At 53.8% G+C, this 13,815-nt stretch overlaps 4 protein-coding genes across 4 annotated transcripts; 3 read left to right on the top strand and 1 right to left on the bottom strand.

Moving 5' to 3' along the window:
- The first annotated feature begins 2,964 nt into the window (after positions 1 to 2,964).
- Positions 2,965 to 3,293, top strand: B0T26DRAFT_685131 (uncharacterized protein). Its single transcript, XM_060440863.1, has one exon. The coding sequence runs from the start codon at positions 3,096 to 3,098 to the stop codon at positions 3,285 to 3,287; it is 192 nt and encodes a 63-aa protein (XP_060302494.1). The 5' UTR covers positions 2,965 to 3,095; the 3' UTR covers positions 3,288 to 3,293.
- Positions 3,294 to 6,663: 3,370 nt separating this feature from the next.
- On the top strand, positions 6,664 to 9,456 carry B0T26DRAFT_759969 (ketopantoate reductase PanE/ApbA-domain-containing protein). Its single transcript, XM_060446380.1, has 4 exons — positions 6,664 to 6,833; positions 6,904 to 6,944; positions 7,037 to 7,469; positions 7,543 to 9,456. The coding sequence occupies exons 1-4, from the start codon at positions 6,679 to 6,681 to the stop codon at positions 9,239 to 9,241; spliced, it is 2,328 nt and encodes a 775-aa protein (XP_060302493.1). The 5' UTR covers positions 6,664 to 6,678; the 3' UTR covers positions 9,242 to 9,456.
- A 2,410-nt stretch (positions 9,457 to 11,866) lies between these two features.
- On the top strand, positions 11,867 to 12,582 carry B0T26DRAFT_745647 (DASH complex subunit Hsk3 like-domain-containing protein; the record flags this gene model as incomplete). The annotated part of the gene is made up of 3 exons (XM_060444594.1): positions 11,867 to 11,968; positions 12,327 to 12,448; positions 12,522 to 12,582. 3 exons carry the CDS (start codon positions 11,867 to 11,869, stop codon positions 12,580 to 12,582), a joined length of 285 nt encoding a protein of 94 aa, XP_060302492.1.
- A 419-nt stretch (positions 12,583 to 13,001) lies between these two features.
- B0T26DRAFT_601322 (RNAse P Rpr2/Rpp21/SNM1 subunit domain-containing protein) lies at positions 13,002 to 13,529 on the bottom strand (the record flags this gene model as incomplete). Its single annotated transcript, XM_060435742.1, has 1 exon — positions 13,002 to 13,529. A coding segment is annotated over one exon (528 nt), but the record flags the coding sequence as incomplete, so codon positions are not given.
- Between the last annotated feature and the right edge of the window lie 286 nt (positions 13,530 to 13,815).

Genomic DNA, 13,815 nt, shown 5'->3' with positions numbered 1-13,815 from the left:
AGTCGCAACACCTTCTCGAGACTCTTGGGGCTGGTGGGCAATGTGTGGACGGTTGCGACGGCGCAAAGTCTCCGAGAGCAACCGTGGCAGGGGCCTGTGCTGACAACAGACAAGACATCTTTCAGAGGCTGTTGGCAGGCCATCTTGGAGGCTAGTAAGTAAGGTAACGAGAGCTGTCGACCAAACAGAGCCTCATCATTAGCCGTTTCTGGGGAGAGGCTGGACGTTGCAGTGGGCCTGGCCTGATGCCGAAACCAAGTTATCTTTCAACAGCGATAAGGTAGACTTCTTCTGGACGTTATTAGTCTCTTGGCACGTCGTCAAAACCTGACGAAAGGCGAGATGGTAAAAGCACTTACTCCGCTTTTGTCCTTCCTGTTCTGTTGTCTGTCTCTTCGCTGGAGGGGAGCGAGAGAGCAGGACGGACAGGATCATCTCTTGACATCTTGATCCGGATCTAGCAATCGCATTATCAAAGTTTGGACTCCCCATCTTGGAAGACATGGCACTTGCAGGACAGGAGATGCCCCAGCAGAGGGCCTGGACTAGGGGCTCGTCCTTGGAACGTCGACCCGTTCCAAGGAAATCTTGGTCCCGTTTCGGCCGGGCAGTCGTGAAAGCTACCTTAGCTTTTACGCTCCAGGGCATCTCTCATCATCTCATGTGCCAACTTCTGGCTCTCGGTGCCATCTAGGCACTTGGCAGTGCGAGCAAGCGAGCCGTCTTTATTCGTTGACGCGCTGTCACTGCAATCAATCTAGTCTGTCCTGGCTTGACCTGACAGAGTTATCGCCGTGCTGCTTGCTGCACAAGCTCATTTCCCGCGCGAAGCCGTTGATGCCGCCGCCTAACAACGCACCCGAGAACAGCAAGCCACCTCCAGGGCCAAAGGACGAAATGGGCGAGTCCCCCCACACGTAAACCGTGGCACAATACTCCACTGCATGGAGAAGTGGGTAGCCACCTTCTATGCTCCTAGGGTAGTCTGGGCAGCAAGATCGAGATTCGGGGGGCCGGACGGGCCTCGCAAGAGAAAAGAATCGCCAGCAAGTGACGGCGCAATTTGTCTCTAACATCGCGTCCCGCCTTGGTACTCTGCTCGACTCACCAAGTCCCGGGAGCTTGCGATTCTGAGACACGCGGGATGCTGCGGTAGAACCCGACGAGAACTCGCCATCCGAGAAAAGGTGTGCTGTACTATGGTATGGGTATGGACTGTAAATACTCAGTAGGCGGAGTAGTGCAATGTGCAGTAAGGTAGTGTCTTCCTCTGGCTCGGCTAATTGCTGCCGTCGAGCAGGCAGAAACGGCATTAACAGGCTCCTCAGGCACACGCCAATCGTGGAGGTGGAAATTCCAGCTGTCAATGTACCCGACCAAGGCTTCGTTCATTATCGACGGGTCGTCTTTTTAGCCCAGCGCCTGCCATCTAACGTCCATTGTCCATCCACACCTAGGTTGCGCATTTAGTTATCGGCTTGCTATAACGATGCTTACCAAGGTGGAGTATGTGCTAAGTAGTCTGGCGTAGTAGATATATTGCGGGTTTCATGGCATTTCCTGACGTGGTACGTTGGGTACGGACGGGTACTCCGTACCGTACGGCTCTTCTCCGTGCCGTTGCGCCACCACGCGTGTAGGTAACAACGGAGTATGCATGTACGGCAAAGACATGTCCAAAGAAGATAAAGATGGCCATTGTCTGTGCCTTGTCCGTCGGGGATCTCAACCGAGATCAATTGGATTAGTACCCGGCTGGGTATCCGCATATACGTCAAGATTGAATGTAGAGAAGGTGGCGAGAACGGAAACAGTAGATGCCAATGGACTCCGCGTCTTCGTTTGGGCTAGCACTGTAACCGAAGATAACCATTTTTTTTTTGCAGGTTGGGTCGTTTTCCCTTGTGGCAGGGTTCTCGGGCTGCCGAGCGCCTGATAATCAGGTTGCGTCATTCATGAACACGGATGCGGACGTGGCCGTTAGCACTCAAGCCTCAGTGCTATAGCACACTTCGACCCCACTTACCAACAGCACAGCTGGGCAGGCATGGCATGGGGATGATAACCGACCTCTTGACCACAGAACCGAGAGACGGGAATTACCACGAAAATGGCTTCGAGATTACCAACCCAGGTCTGTCCCTGACGAACTGCACCTGCCAAGTTGTCATGGTGGAGTCGTTGGAGCTAAGCCACCCCTTGGAAGGTCGGGAATTTACCTTATCTTATCTCGGAGCAGGCTGGTTGGTATGTAACAATACTCGGTATGGAATAGGAAAATAAAGTCTTCGTAAAGTATGAATACAGAGCGTCGCGTATAGAATTGGCCGGATTGATGGAAGCCCCCGCCAATTGGGATTTCTTTCTTTCACTTATTAGTGCACTACATTATAATGGAAGTCTAGTAGGCAGGACCGGGTACCTAAATACCTACCTTAACTTAATAAACCGTGCCGAGCCGTTAGTTTTTGTATTCGTATCTAGACTGCTAGATTGAAAACAAGGAACATCACTAGAATCTAGAGGCAGAATGGCGCCCCCTTGCATAGCCCCCAAGAATGGAAGGACTTGCAAGAGAGATCGTCGAACCCGTCGAACCTCACCGAGTCCCTAGAGCTTGGGGAAGCAAAATATACCAAGCAAGTACATACCCCGGAATCCGGCAAAGAAACTCGGACGAACCGAAGGCGAAGCGCCGTGACAGGTCTTGACACATTGTCTAGCGGCGACATATTACATCAACGAAGCTGGATAAGGTTCCAGGTTAACCACGACACGGCTCAACCGCCGCAAGACAACGGTCAAACATTGCTGCTAGGCGCCCCGGGCTCTGGACCAGGAAGAGCATGGTGTCCAAAGCTTATTACTAGAAAGTTCTTCATCCCAACGCACCGGGTAGCTAACAAGGTTATTAATATGAATATCGCCAACACGGACGGAGTGTAGTAGTCTCATTGTACGAACGTTGGTTGGCGTGATGTACTTTCTCAGTCTCAGTCTGTCTGTCTGCCTCTTCAAAGGCCAGAGCGGAAACATGCGTAAACAGAATCTTAATTCCTAGCTGTCCTAGTGGCTGCCTTACGATCGCAATCACGATGTTACCTACTGGTACGCGTCGGATCCTTCCCGAGCGTGCTTTATTAGCCAACTGTTATGCTGTATGCTGTCTTGCGGCTCGGTCAGGTACAGCACAGTACAGCATCTTACGGAGGACATCCGCTTGCCGTCGTCCACTAAGCATCAACTTCAACCTTCTAACATTATACTTATGTAGTCGACGTTGTTAATGTTCACCGAGAATCGTGGGAATGACGTTCCAAGAAGCGCCTCTTGATATGCATCTCTAGCCAAGAAGGACGGCGGGCCGGCAGACGGTTTGTCTTGTCCGCTAGACCATGGCCCACTCCAAAGGACAAGGAGGACAGGGAACGCCTTGGAACAGCGTCGTATGCATGCAAAGTTTGCCATAGAAAGGGCTTGGCTCCCAAATGGGAAGTCCTCTCCAACTGGTACTATACTCCTTTTTTGTTTGCCCTGGGCGCCGAGCAGCAGCGCGAGTTTGATTCTCGCCTTTAAGACTCTCCGCATTTCGTAGTCCGAGTGCAATGGTGCATGTCGAGAATTGGTGATTGTCGAACGATGTTCTGACACGAAGCCGAATCGCGGATCGCGCTAGCCGCTCCCAGGCACGGGCTTCACGTAGCTGCATGCTTTTTAAAGCCCAGATTGATACCGCATGAGCTGAAAGGTTACGAGGCGGTGGACGGGGAACGTGGGGTGTAGAAATATGAGTTTAGTTCGTCAGTCCAGGCTGACTGCTTTGTAATTCTAGAGGACCTTCCGAGTGTTTCAAAGAACAGGCAAGCGGTTAGCGGCGAGTCAGTGCCTGCCTTTTCTCGGCCCTCTTGGCCTCGAAAAAATAAGGAGAAAAAAAAGAGGAAACCTCCTGCTGGCCTGTTCTCCGTCTAAACTTCTTCGTTACGGATCCGTGGTTGAACACGACAGTGGGCCGCCCGCTATCGTTGAACACCCCGGTCCTCGTCCGCCCACCTCAGCCCGCGGCAAACCCCACGTCACTCGTCTGGGCAGGTTATCCATGGTTCGCAGTGGTGGGAAAGACAGCCACGCGCCGGCAACGAGGGCTCCTCTAAGCACAAGCCAGCCAAAGAACCTTACCCCTGCCGCCGCTGTCGTGCGCAACTGTGCATCCCTTCCGATCCGCCTGTAAATTCGCCCACCAAGGCCGGCCCCGATTTGCAAGGGCGTCACATCGGACTTTGATCCCATCGCCTCCTGGGCCGCTGGCCCCTGGGGCAAGTCAAGTACCAAGTGGGTTTATTTTCGTCTCGCAACTGCAGCCAGTGGCTGGCGGATCGTTGTTGGCTCGGGGCGCCCTTTCCACCTTTTCGAGATCCTAATCGACATGGGGGGGACTTTCTATTCCCGATGGGCAGAAGCGAAAGCCCAGATTTTTGTTCCAAGGTTCTGCGCCCGAAAAGAGGGTCACCTAATTGATAACCCTGAACCAAGCAAGACGCGTGCCTGCGTTTGTATTTTATGTACTGTGTATACAATACATTACATACATACGCACCGCGCATGCGCAGTACCGAGTGTATTATAGGTGGTAAGTCTGTGAGACATGGGTTCCATGCATACCTGAGTTGCGTCCGGTCTGAATCGACATTAATGGATGAGAAGCGCGTCTACGTACGGATACACGGCGTAGTAACGTGTATCTAGATACGATGCTTGCCTGGCCGGTCTGTCTGGTTGCAACGGCGTGGGTTATATGTACACTGCCTACAGAACCTGCCCGTTGGTGTAGGTTGCTGTTTCCCGAGCTCCGTGGCTTCCGTGACGAGCAGGAAGAGAAGCCGCCTTCTCACTTATTATTATGCGTGCGTGTGCCCTGTGCATGGATCGAAGCTTGCTGCTGTTCCGCCGTGTGCCGCCGAAGCAATCCCAAACCTGAACCACTCCCTCTGCTCCGCCGACAAAGCATGACTGGCATTCAGCAGTGACCACCTACTACCTGCTGCAAGCATACGCCAGCGAAACCCACAACAGCACCCCTGGTACTTCGTACACAGTGGCTACCTGAGGTGAGGAGCAAGGCAAGCGCACCTACTTGCATATCCGGACACACGAGCAGACTGGAGCGTGCAGTGCAGGCGAAACACGCAACGCTGCTAACTTTTGCCCAGCAACGCAACTCCAGGTTGGGCCGCCTCCACCTGCATTCGCTGGGCCCCTTCTTGTCTACCATCTTTTGCTGCACATTTCTCCCTAATCCTAATTCTATTACCTACTATTCCCCACGACTTGCACGGGGCCGCCTCGGTGGATTGACTGCTCCAAACCCCATCAGCCCCAACGCCGGCTTTCTCGCTCTCCTCTCCCTCTCGCTTTCGGCAGTGTCCGATTGTGTCGAGAACTTGAATCTGGATCTAGCCAGCCCGACCTGAGAGCAGAGCAAGCACCTCCCCCGTTGCTTCTTACCACTTCCGATTCAGTTGTCCGCTCGTTACCTGCGTACATCCCCGCAAGCCACAGGCTCACGCGCAGCTCAGCACAGCTATCGCCGGGCCTGATTTTACTGCGTCTGCGTCTGCGTTCGCTGCTACTGCTGCAAGAACCTAGTGAGACAAGCACACCGCGAGGACTGCCACACGCTGGATTTCTGGGGGGAAGACCGTCCTTTTCAATCCGTGGCCTATCATCACGAGCGTCGTCACAAAGCCCTCGGACGCCTCGCCCAGCCACCCCGAGACCGACTATCGAATACCGGCCGGGATCCCAGGCCCGCGGCGGCCACGCCAACCAGTCCAGGCGTCACGCTCGTTTAGTGCACAATTTGACAGACAGGTGCTGCTGCATGCTGCTCGCTAGCTGCATTGGTCATTTTCTGGGCTAGAATTTCCAGCGCCACTGCGCCTGTCGATCGTCGAATTGCCTCTGCTGTTTCTGCTGCAGCCAGCTGTCCGTGTGCTGGAGAGGAAAGTCCGGGGTGTGAAATTCAATCTATCACAACCTCGAGCCCTCCGCCGATCTGCACGCCCGGTTTTTAACGAATCTCGAGCACAACCGTCACAATTGTCGGCAGCAAAAAGAGAGGACAGCAAGCGTCGTGAAGGTAGCGCCCAAGGAGGCAGCAGCAGGAGAGGACAAAATATCGCGGCGAGACAAAATTTGGTGATACAGAATAAATCAACCAACGAGAGACGGGTAAGCCTGCAGGCGACTGTGGAGTTGGCCGCGCTGGTGTTACGCACGAGCGGCGACATTTTGGCCAATTCCGGGTGCGCCCTGTCCGCCAGAAGAGGACTGCTGCACTCGCAGCTTTGAAACTTGACACCCAGCTCACTATCCCGAATCGGGCCTCCACTATGGCGCCCATTACGCCCCGACTCAAGATCCTGTCAGGTAAGTCGCCCGTTCAGCGCCAGCTGAGGTTGTGCCTATCTCCCCTCTCCGCCCTTCTGTATACCATTCCCGTCTTCAGCCTAGTTGCTACACCATATTTCCGGGACGACCCCCCCCCAAAAAAGAGTGGGCTTTCGCTCTCTGACGTTTCCCTCCTGTCCAACTCTTCACCCGGACCGTCGCATCACCACACTCGTTTTACTCCAACATTTTGGATCTGCTGCGCATGCATCGCCGCCAGCGCAACCAGACATGTCGGACTATGAGCTGATGAATGTTGTGATAGTTGGCGGGAATCCTGTCTCCGCCTTCTTATCCTGGCGACTGCAAGCGACTAATGCCTGCGACGTCACTCTCGTGTGGAAGACGGGCTACGACCATGTGTCGCAGTATGGGATATCGTTCAAGTACGTTGCTCTCGCCCGCACAAACCAGCCTCCTTTGCCACCCTCGCCATACTGACACTTTGCGCTCCAGATCCCCCGTCTTTGGCAACGAGAGGTTCAAGCCTCGACATGGTATGCAAACCCCTCCCGCCTTTCGTGATTGCGCGCGCGTGCGCGCCCCGTGCGGAAGAGCATCCACCATACTGAACTGTGCCATGATGCAGTCGTACGAACACCAGAAGAGGCTGCCACTCGTAAGGAAGGCGCTTTCGACTACGTCATTCTCTGTATAAAAGCTCTGCCCGATGTCTACGACCTGCCCTCGGTTATCGATTCCGTCGTTACCCCTCAGCATACATGCATTCTCGTTAATACCACGCACTCGCTTGGCCTCGAAGCTGCCATTGAAGAGCGTTTTCCAACCAATGTAGTTTTGTCGCTTGTCTGCGGAGCCGATCTTGCTCAGCTAGGCGGGAGCGAATTCGAGCATAAGGGGTCGACAGAGGTGTGGGTTGGGCCTGCTAACAAGAACTCAAATATCCCTCCTTCGATACAGGAGGATATGGCGCAGGCTCTGGCTATGACCCTTAGCACTGGCCAGGTCGATTGCAAGGTGTCGAGTAACATCCGGCAGCAGCAATACGAGCGGGTAATTGGGTAAGTGGGCTTGGATTGATGTACCCCCTCCAATTTTTTGTCCCGCGGCAGCCACTGACACGGCAACTCGCAGCTCCATCGCCTTCCACCCCTTGACGGTGCTCTTCGAGACTGCCAGCTATACCGCGCTTCTAGATAAAGTAGGCGTGCCAAAGTTGGTGTCTGATGTGATGGACGAGCTGCTGGCACTTGCAGAAGCCCAAGGCTGCAAATTCCCGGCGGAGTTCAAGCAAAACACGATCGATGAATTCGCGAGGACCACGTCAGACAACATAATGTGGCAGGACTACTCGGCGAGACGACCCATGGAGGTCGAGACTTATCTCGGCTCCCCCATTAGGTTATCTCAGGAGACTGGTGTTCCCGTGCCCCGGATTGAGACTCTGTACGCGGTCCTCCACAACATGAACGTGGTCAACCGCAGCAGGCCAAAATTGGAGGTGATGGCACCACCAATGCAACCAGGATCACCCTCGGGCACTCCGTCACCTATTCCTCGAATGTCCGCGCAAGGCCCTCCCCGGTCAGTCTCGAACGGCATGCCGAACGGAAATGGTATGCACCCACCGAGGCCGAGGCCGAGAGGCACTTCTCAGTTAGGGCCAGTCCCTGGGATGCGTCGGCCGCCTCCCATGAACGGAGGAGGGCCTAATGGCTATGGGCGACCACCAAATGGAATGCCGAATGGGCGTCAACAGTCTCGACGAGGCTCAATGGAGGGGGCAGACCTGGAAGAGTTCAGCCACTTGGTCGTGTATGATGATATCCCAGAGGGTGGTGGGGTTGGATACCCACAGCAGCACGATCTCGTCCTGAGAGAGCGGGAGCTTCAACTGCGGCAACGAGAGCTTGCCTTGAAGGAACAAGAAATCAAGCTGAGGCGGGCTGCCGCTGGAGTCGGCCAGGGGCCGAGAAGGGGACCGCCTCCGCCAATGCGTCAAAATGGCGTCGGTGTCTACGATGAAGAAGATGACGACGACGACTATTTCGATCCTTCCTCTACCCCGGGTGCGTCTATGATTGATCCCGATAATTTCGACATGATGAGCGTCACCTCGAGAAAGACTAGGAAAGCGCCAAGTAGCATGTCATCAATCCGCAAGAACCCCGAACAGGAGCAGCAGCAGCAATCTCGGGGCGGCAGGTTTCGACCGAGCTTTGGGAGGAATCGAACGAGCCAGGTGATGACTGGTATTCCAGGACTGCATGAAAACATTTTGGACGATCCTCTCATCGGCTTCACCTCGAACCGCTATGGCAACGTGGACCGAGGGATCATGCAAGCGGAATCGAGAGCGAACTCTTTAACATCGACTCGTCTTGATGAGCTGCAGTACACTCAGGGTCCTATGCCTATAGGCATGAACGGGCACATGAACGGGAACATGCCCCGGCGAAGTAGCCAGTCGCCTGGAAACCCCTACAGCCCATCGATCCGCGGCGGCGGTAGTGGGCGCCCATCGCCGCCGAATGGCTATCAAGGGCCTCCAAATGGTTATCAAGGGCCACCAAACGGCTACCCGCCAAATGCCGTCCGACAGCCTATTCCTCAATATCCTCCCGGACACGGCAACCATGTCGCACCGCAACAGGTGGAGCAGCATGTCGGGGTGAGCAGCCTGAAACCGCCCAAGGCAATCAATGTTCCGAGTCTGACTGGTAGTGCGAGCGCCAGCGCGGGCAGTGGTGATTCTACTCACCTCGACTCTGAGCCCTCTGCCCACAGCAGCCAAAGCAGTCTAGGTCCCCGTCCTCCGATTGGGGTGCGCTAGGCGGCGACGCGTCGATTGCCAGCATATTCGAGCGCCCCGGCATCGTGCTTGCCGGGAAATGCCGGCCGGTTAGCACCTTGATCCACTTGAAAAGTTGGGGATGTGAGAATCAATGTTCTGTCGAGGCTATTGCGTTTTCATCAGCATCGCTTGAGCTACTCTGCCATGGTCACGAAGCCGGTGACGTGGAATTGGTTTATTAGAGATTATTAATCTTCGAGGCTTCCCGGCTGTAGGGACGGCGCGACTGGTCCTACAGATATATTCACGTTTTAGAAAGGGGATTCTTGGCTTATTCTTCGACACGGCGTACACATAATATTAGTTGGCTCATTCCGCGAAGAACGAAGGGGCCCAGTACATAGGAATTTCGACGAACGATCATCAGCTTCTATTTATTTCTGGTAATACCGCATCAGAGAGCCGGCGGATGACGATTATTATTGTCTCTTTTTATTTATCTATCTTACTCTTTTCTGTTTTCTGTTGCTTGACTCAGCATATAATGGGAATTCGCCACGCAGCTCTATGGCGGAAGAAAATGACGGAAGCATGGAGTGGGCAGGGGTCTTTGCAGCGGTTGAGAATATTCTGCTCGGAGTGTTCCTTCTTTCGGTGGTCGTTGTGGTGATAATTTGGCGTCGCGGCAATAGGTCAGTATTGGGAAAGTAGGCAAAAGAAGGGAAAGAGAGAGAGGAGACTCGTTTTTTCCCCTCCTTGTTTTGAGGAGAGAAAGAGGGGGATATAAACAGAGAGAGAGGGTGAAGAGAGAGAGGGTGAAGAGAGAGAGGGTGAAGAGAGAGAGGGTGAAGAGAGAGAGGGTGAAGAGAGAGAGGGTGAAGAGAGAGAGGGTGAAGAGAGAGATGGAGAGGGTTTTAGCAAAGCAATATCCCAGAATTGGGCACTTGGTCAGGTCGTGTATAAAATTTAGGTTTCTTCCTTCTTTGCTCTATTTCCTTTTTCTCTCTCGTCTGCTTTGCTTTGCTGTCTCTCTCTCTCTCTCAGTCCCGCGAATACTCTGTCTCTGCTTTTCTGCCTCTTTCTCTCTCTCGCATTTATCCTCTTCCCTATCTCCGCATACCTGGTTGCTTTCTAGTGCGCACTGGTCGTGAGTTCTAACCCCCTGGCCTTTCTCTCTATATATTTGGATCTGTCCTTTTTGTCTATAATTGCTTCGGCCACCGCCGCTTTTTAATGTTTGTTGTTTTTGTTTTGTTGGCTGGCTGCCGAGTCTATGTACCTGGCGGTCATGTTCGAGTGGAACCCCGGAAGCGGAGGAGAGAGGAGTGTTGTTAGTTGGCTGCTGTCGTTATGGCGGGAGGGTTTTTCTTCCCCCTTCCCTGCCCTTCGCTTCTCTTGCTCGAGGTAGGTTCCTCTGAGCGGGAAATGGGAGCGAAGGACGGCACTGACGGCTCAGAACAACTGTCGGGTCGGTTGGTTGATGAGGGACGACGATGATGACGAGGACGACTACTTACTACTACTACCTGACTATTGGAACAGATATTTGAAGAAGAAGAAGAAGAAGGATATCACAAGTAGGAACAAAGAAAGAAAAGAGGGTCTAAAATGAATATTTACCTACCCGGGGGCGCACATATACACTTACACAGACCGACATAATTACGCCTATATTGGAGAGGACACTCGCAGACAGATATATAAATAAATGCCTCTTCTGTTTTGTTCATATTTCTGTCGGTCCCCCTTGTTCGTTGGTCTGGTGTATGTATGTCATGGTTGATGGCAGGTTGCCATGCCAAATGTCATCTTTCTATGTACTTCGTATTGTATGTATGCTGATGTCCATACAGTACACAGACAGTGACTGGCATACAGTTGGCTCGTCGTGCATTTTTTTTCCCGTTACACGACCCAGCCCAGGGGCACGGCGCAGCGTGCAAGAACAATTTCATTTTTTTTATTCCTTGTACCGCTGCCCCAAGGCTGTTCCTTCAACGCCGCCAAGTGGCCTGGGCGGGTGCGTAGTTTGTTAGTCAATTTAGGAAGGTTGGTTTTTGGTACCCCCGGGACTTGCATCTACCTTATGCAAGGTTTGGTAGCTCCCGGCTTAAATCCAGGGGGAGTTGACAACCGTCTTTGCAACGATCCGCAAACGAACCGGAGCCGAATACACCCGTCGTGGGTTACTAAATACCTTTCTGTATTTCTGTATAGTACACAGTAGGTACCGAACGGCTACCTAAGCGCGTTGGCGCGTTTACTGATCATAACCCCTGTCCCGCGCAGGGCTGCGCTCGCTAAGGCTGCCTGCCCTATGCTGGTCCAGAACCCTTTCATGGAAGACTTCTGTCACCGACGGCGAACGCCACCTGCGCGTCATTTCCTAGTTCTTCAAACACATCCCCAGTCGCCTTCTTCTCGTTCCCTGCTACCTACGTAAGGTGATCTGGAAACCCCGGCATCGAAGGACGACTTGCTTTTGCTGGGCCGCCCCCAGGGCTCCGAATACGACTCCTTCCTTTCCTGACAAGGTAGCGACGGCGCAGGGCGGGCACCCGACTTCGTCGGTTCGCACTTACACAAAACCCCAAGCTGCCTCCAATCCCTCCGAACGAACCAGGGCGCTTACAGCGAAAAAAAACAAGCATTGTTGTGGCAAAAATGGCGACGCGAAACATTAGTACCAACACAAATGCGCAGAGCAGCGCCGCACCGCGCCCGTCGATGGCTTCCTCGGGCAGCGCCGTGAAGGCGAGGCAGTTGGTAAGCTTTTTACTCTCTAGTCTCTGCCCCCTTCCAATGTCGGCTCTTTTTTTTTCTCTCGGCCGGGCGGATATTTCCGTCCATGTCGTGTTGCAAACCGTCTTTTCGCCCCAACATCAACAGTGTGGTGGAGCTTGGGTTACAGATACCTGTATGCATGCATGTTTGAGGAGAGGACAAATAGACTTGGCATGGGCTTCTCATACTCTTATTCATGGTCCCGCCTACCTGGTCATGTCTAATTGGCCATTTTATTGCGATGTGAATTTTGTGATTCGCTTCTTCATTTGTGTCGAATATTTAGGCCCCTGCCATTTGGCCGACAATGTAAAAGAAAGTACTAACACCCGACATCTAGACCCAGCTTCACTCGCAGTTGGCGCAGCTCTCTGCTAACCTCGCCGATACCGAAAACCTCCTGCGCATGACTAGCGTGCAGGCTGAGTGCATGCGCGGCCTGGGGAGCTGGCATGGCGGTTTGTAAGTATGGCTTGCTGGCCCGTCGACTTCCGTCGCCTTCCCATGTGTCCGTTTGCTAAGTATCACCGCCCAGGTTTATGGCTGCCAGTAAAGTCCTCGGAGAAGAGTCGGTACAGCAGGGGAGCCAGAAGTGACGGTAAAACCCTGGCGATAGATGCCGGGTATCAGGGCCGGCACGAAGAAAGTTTGCTAAGTCTATCGCAATGTAGTATAGTTATATAGTAGTACGCTAGAGCTACTAGTAGTACGAGTGGAGGACGTGATGGCGGACGTCAAAATCAAGTCTTGATACTACAATGTTGGCGAATTAAGCCGCGGCCCGCAAGCGGGCGACGCTGGCACCTGAGGAGCAAATAATTCGTCTGTTCATAAGCTCTTCCAAGCCCAAATTTGAGGCTATGCAGGCTATCTATCGCCAGGCTTGTCGTTTGTTGTCGCTCGACATGCAGCCGGTCTCGCGGCGTTTGGGGTCAATCTCGACGTTGTTAAACGAGACCGTCTTGGTAAAATTCAAATCCATTCATTGACGTGGGGTTCAGTCATGCTACTGCTGCTGCTGCTGCTGCTTCTGTGGCGGAGAATCGATGTCGGCCACATCTCTCTCCCCTTTCCTCCTCTGCCGGGCGGCATGGACGGGATACCTCCTCTCCCTGCCACACGTGTGACATTTGCGCACCAGAACATCCGCCCAGGGCTTATTCCCGCCCTTGCTCTTGTTCTCGATGGAAGAGGTGCATGTCTCCCCCTCAACGAGAATTGAGTCGCAGAACTTGCAGATCGTTTGCTTCAGGGCCGGACTGAGGCGAATCCTAGTCTTGAGCGACATGGAGCGCAGATCGGTGGCTAGCCGCCGGCTCACCCCGTGTAGGGAGAAGCTTGGGCCGGGAACAGAGACAGAGTCAATGAGAGAAGCCGGAGCCGAACCCGTGGAGGAATGGCGAGGCGACACCGACGGCGGCTGCGGCGGCAATGGCGATGGCGAGCGTGACAACGCGAGAAATACTGCCGCCTGCTGCAGAAAAGATACGCGCGAGTAGATGGCCCGGTTCTGCACCCCGCCGTTACTCTTCCCCTTTGCCATGGCGGTAAGTGAGAGAGGTAAGGGCCCTAGAGCCGTGATGATGGCCTTCTGTGAAGTCCCATGCAAGTGTCGCAACGAGGTGTTTGGTCTTTTCCATCCAAGAAATTTGTATTTGTCCCCGTATCCGTAAATGGCTGCAAATGTAATTTTAGGTGGTCCGTGCTCCCGCTTGCTGGGCCCACTCTCACCCCTCCAAGCCCAAGCTGGCTCTCGCCTTACACTAGTCCGGAATAGGCGTGGACCCACCCCCAGCCAGGTTTCGAGGCTGTGCTTGGGTCCTTTCAAC

Source organism: Lasiosphaeria miniovina (assembly GCF_030549165.1).
Source record: "Lasiosphaeria miniovina strain SMH2392-1A chromosome Unknown B0T26scaffold_1, whole genome shotgun sequence".
Taxonomy (NCBI): domain Eukaryota; kingdom Fungi; phylum Ascomycota; class Sordariomycetes; order Sordariales; family Lasiosphaeriaceae; genus Lasiosphaeria; species Lasiosphaeria miniovina.
The sequence above is the reverse complement of the archived record's forward strand: the minus strand, read 5'-3'. Positions and strand labels throughout refer to the sequence as shown.

Coding starts and splice junctions, on each gene's coding strand:
- B0T26DRAFT_685131 (XM_060440863.1), top strand. CDS start 3,096: ATGTTACCTACTGGTACGCGTCGGATCCTTCCCGAGCGTGCTTTATTA.
- B0T26DRAFT_759969 (XM_060446380.1), top strand. CDS start 6,679: ATGTCGGACTATGAGCTGATGAATGTTGTGATAGTTGGCGGGAATCCT. Junction 6,945..7,036: donor GAGGTTCAAGCCTCGACATG/GTATGCAAACCC, acceptor GCCATGATGCAG/TCGTACGAACACCAGAAGAG. Junction 7,470..7,542: donor CAATACGAGCGGGTAATTGG/GTAAGTGGGCTT, acceptor GGCAACTCGCAG/CTCCATCGCCTTCCACCCCT.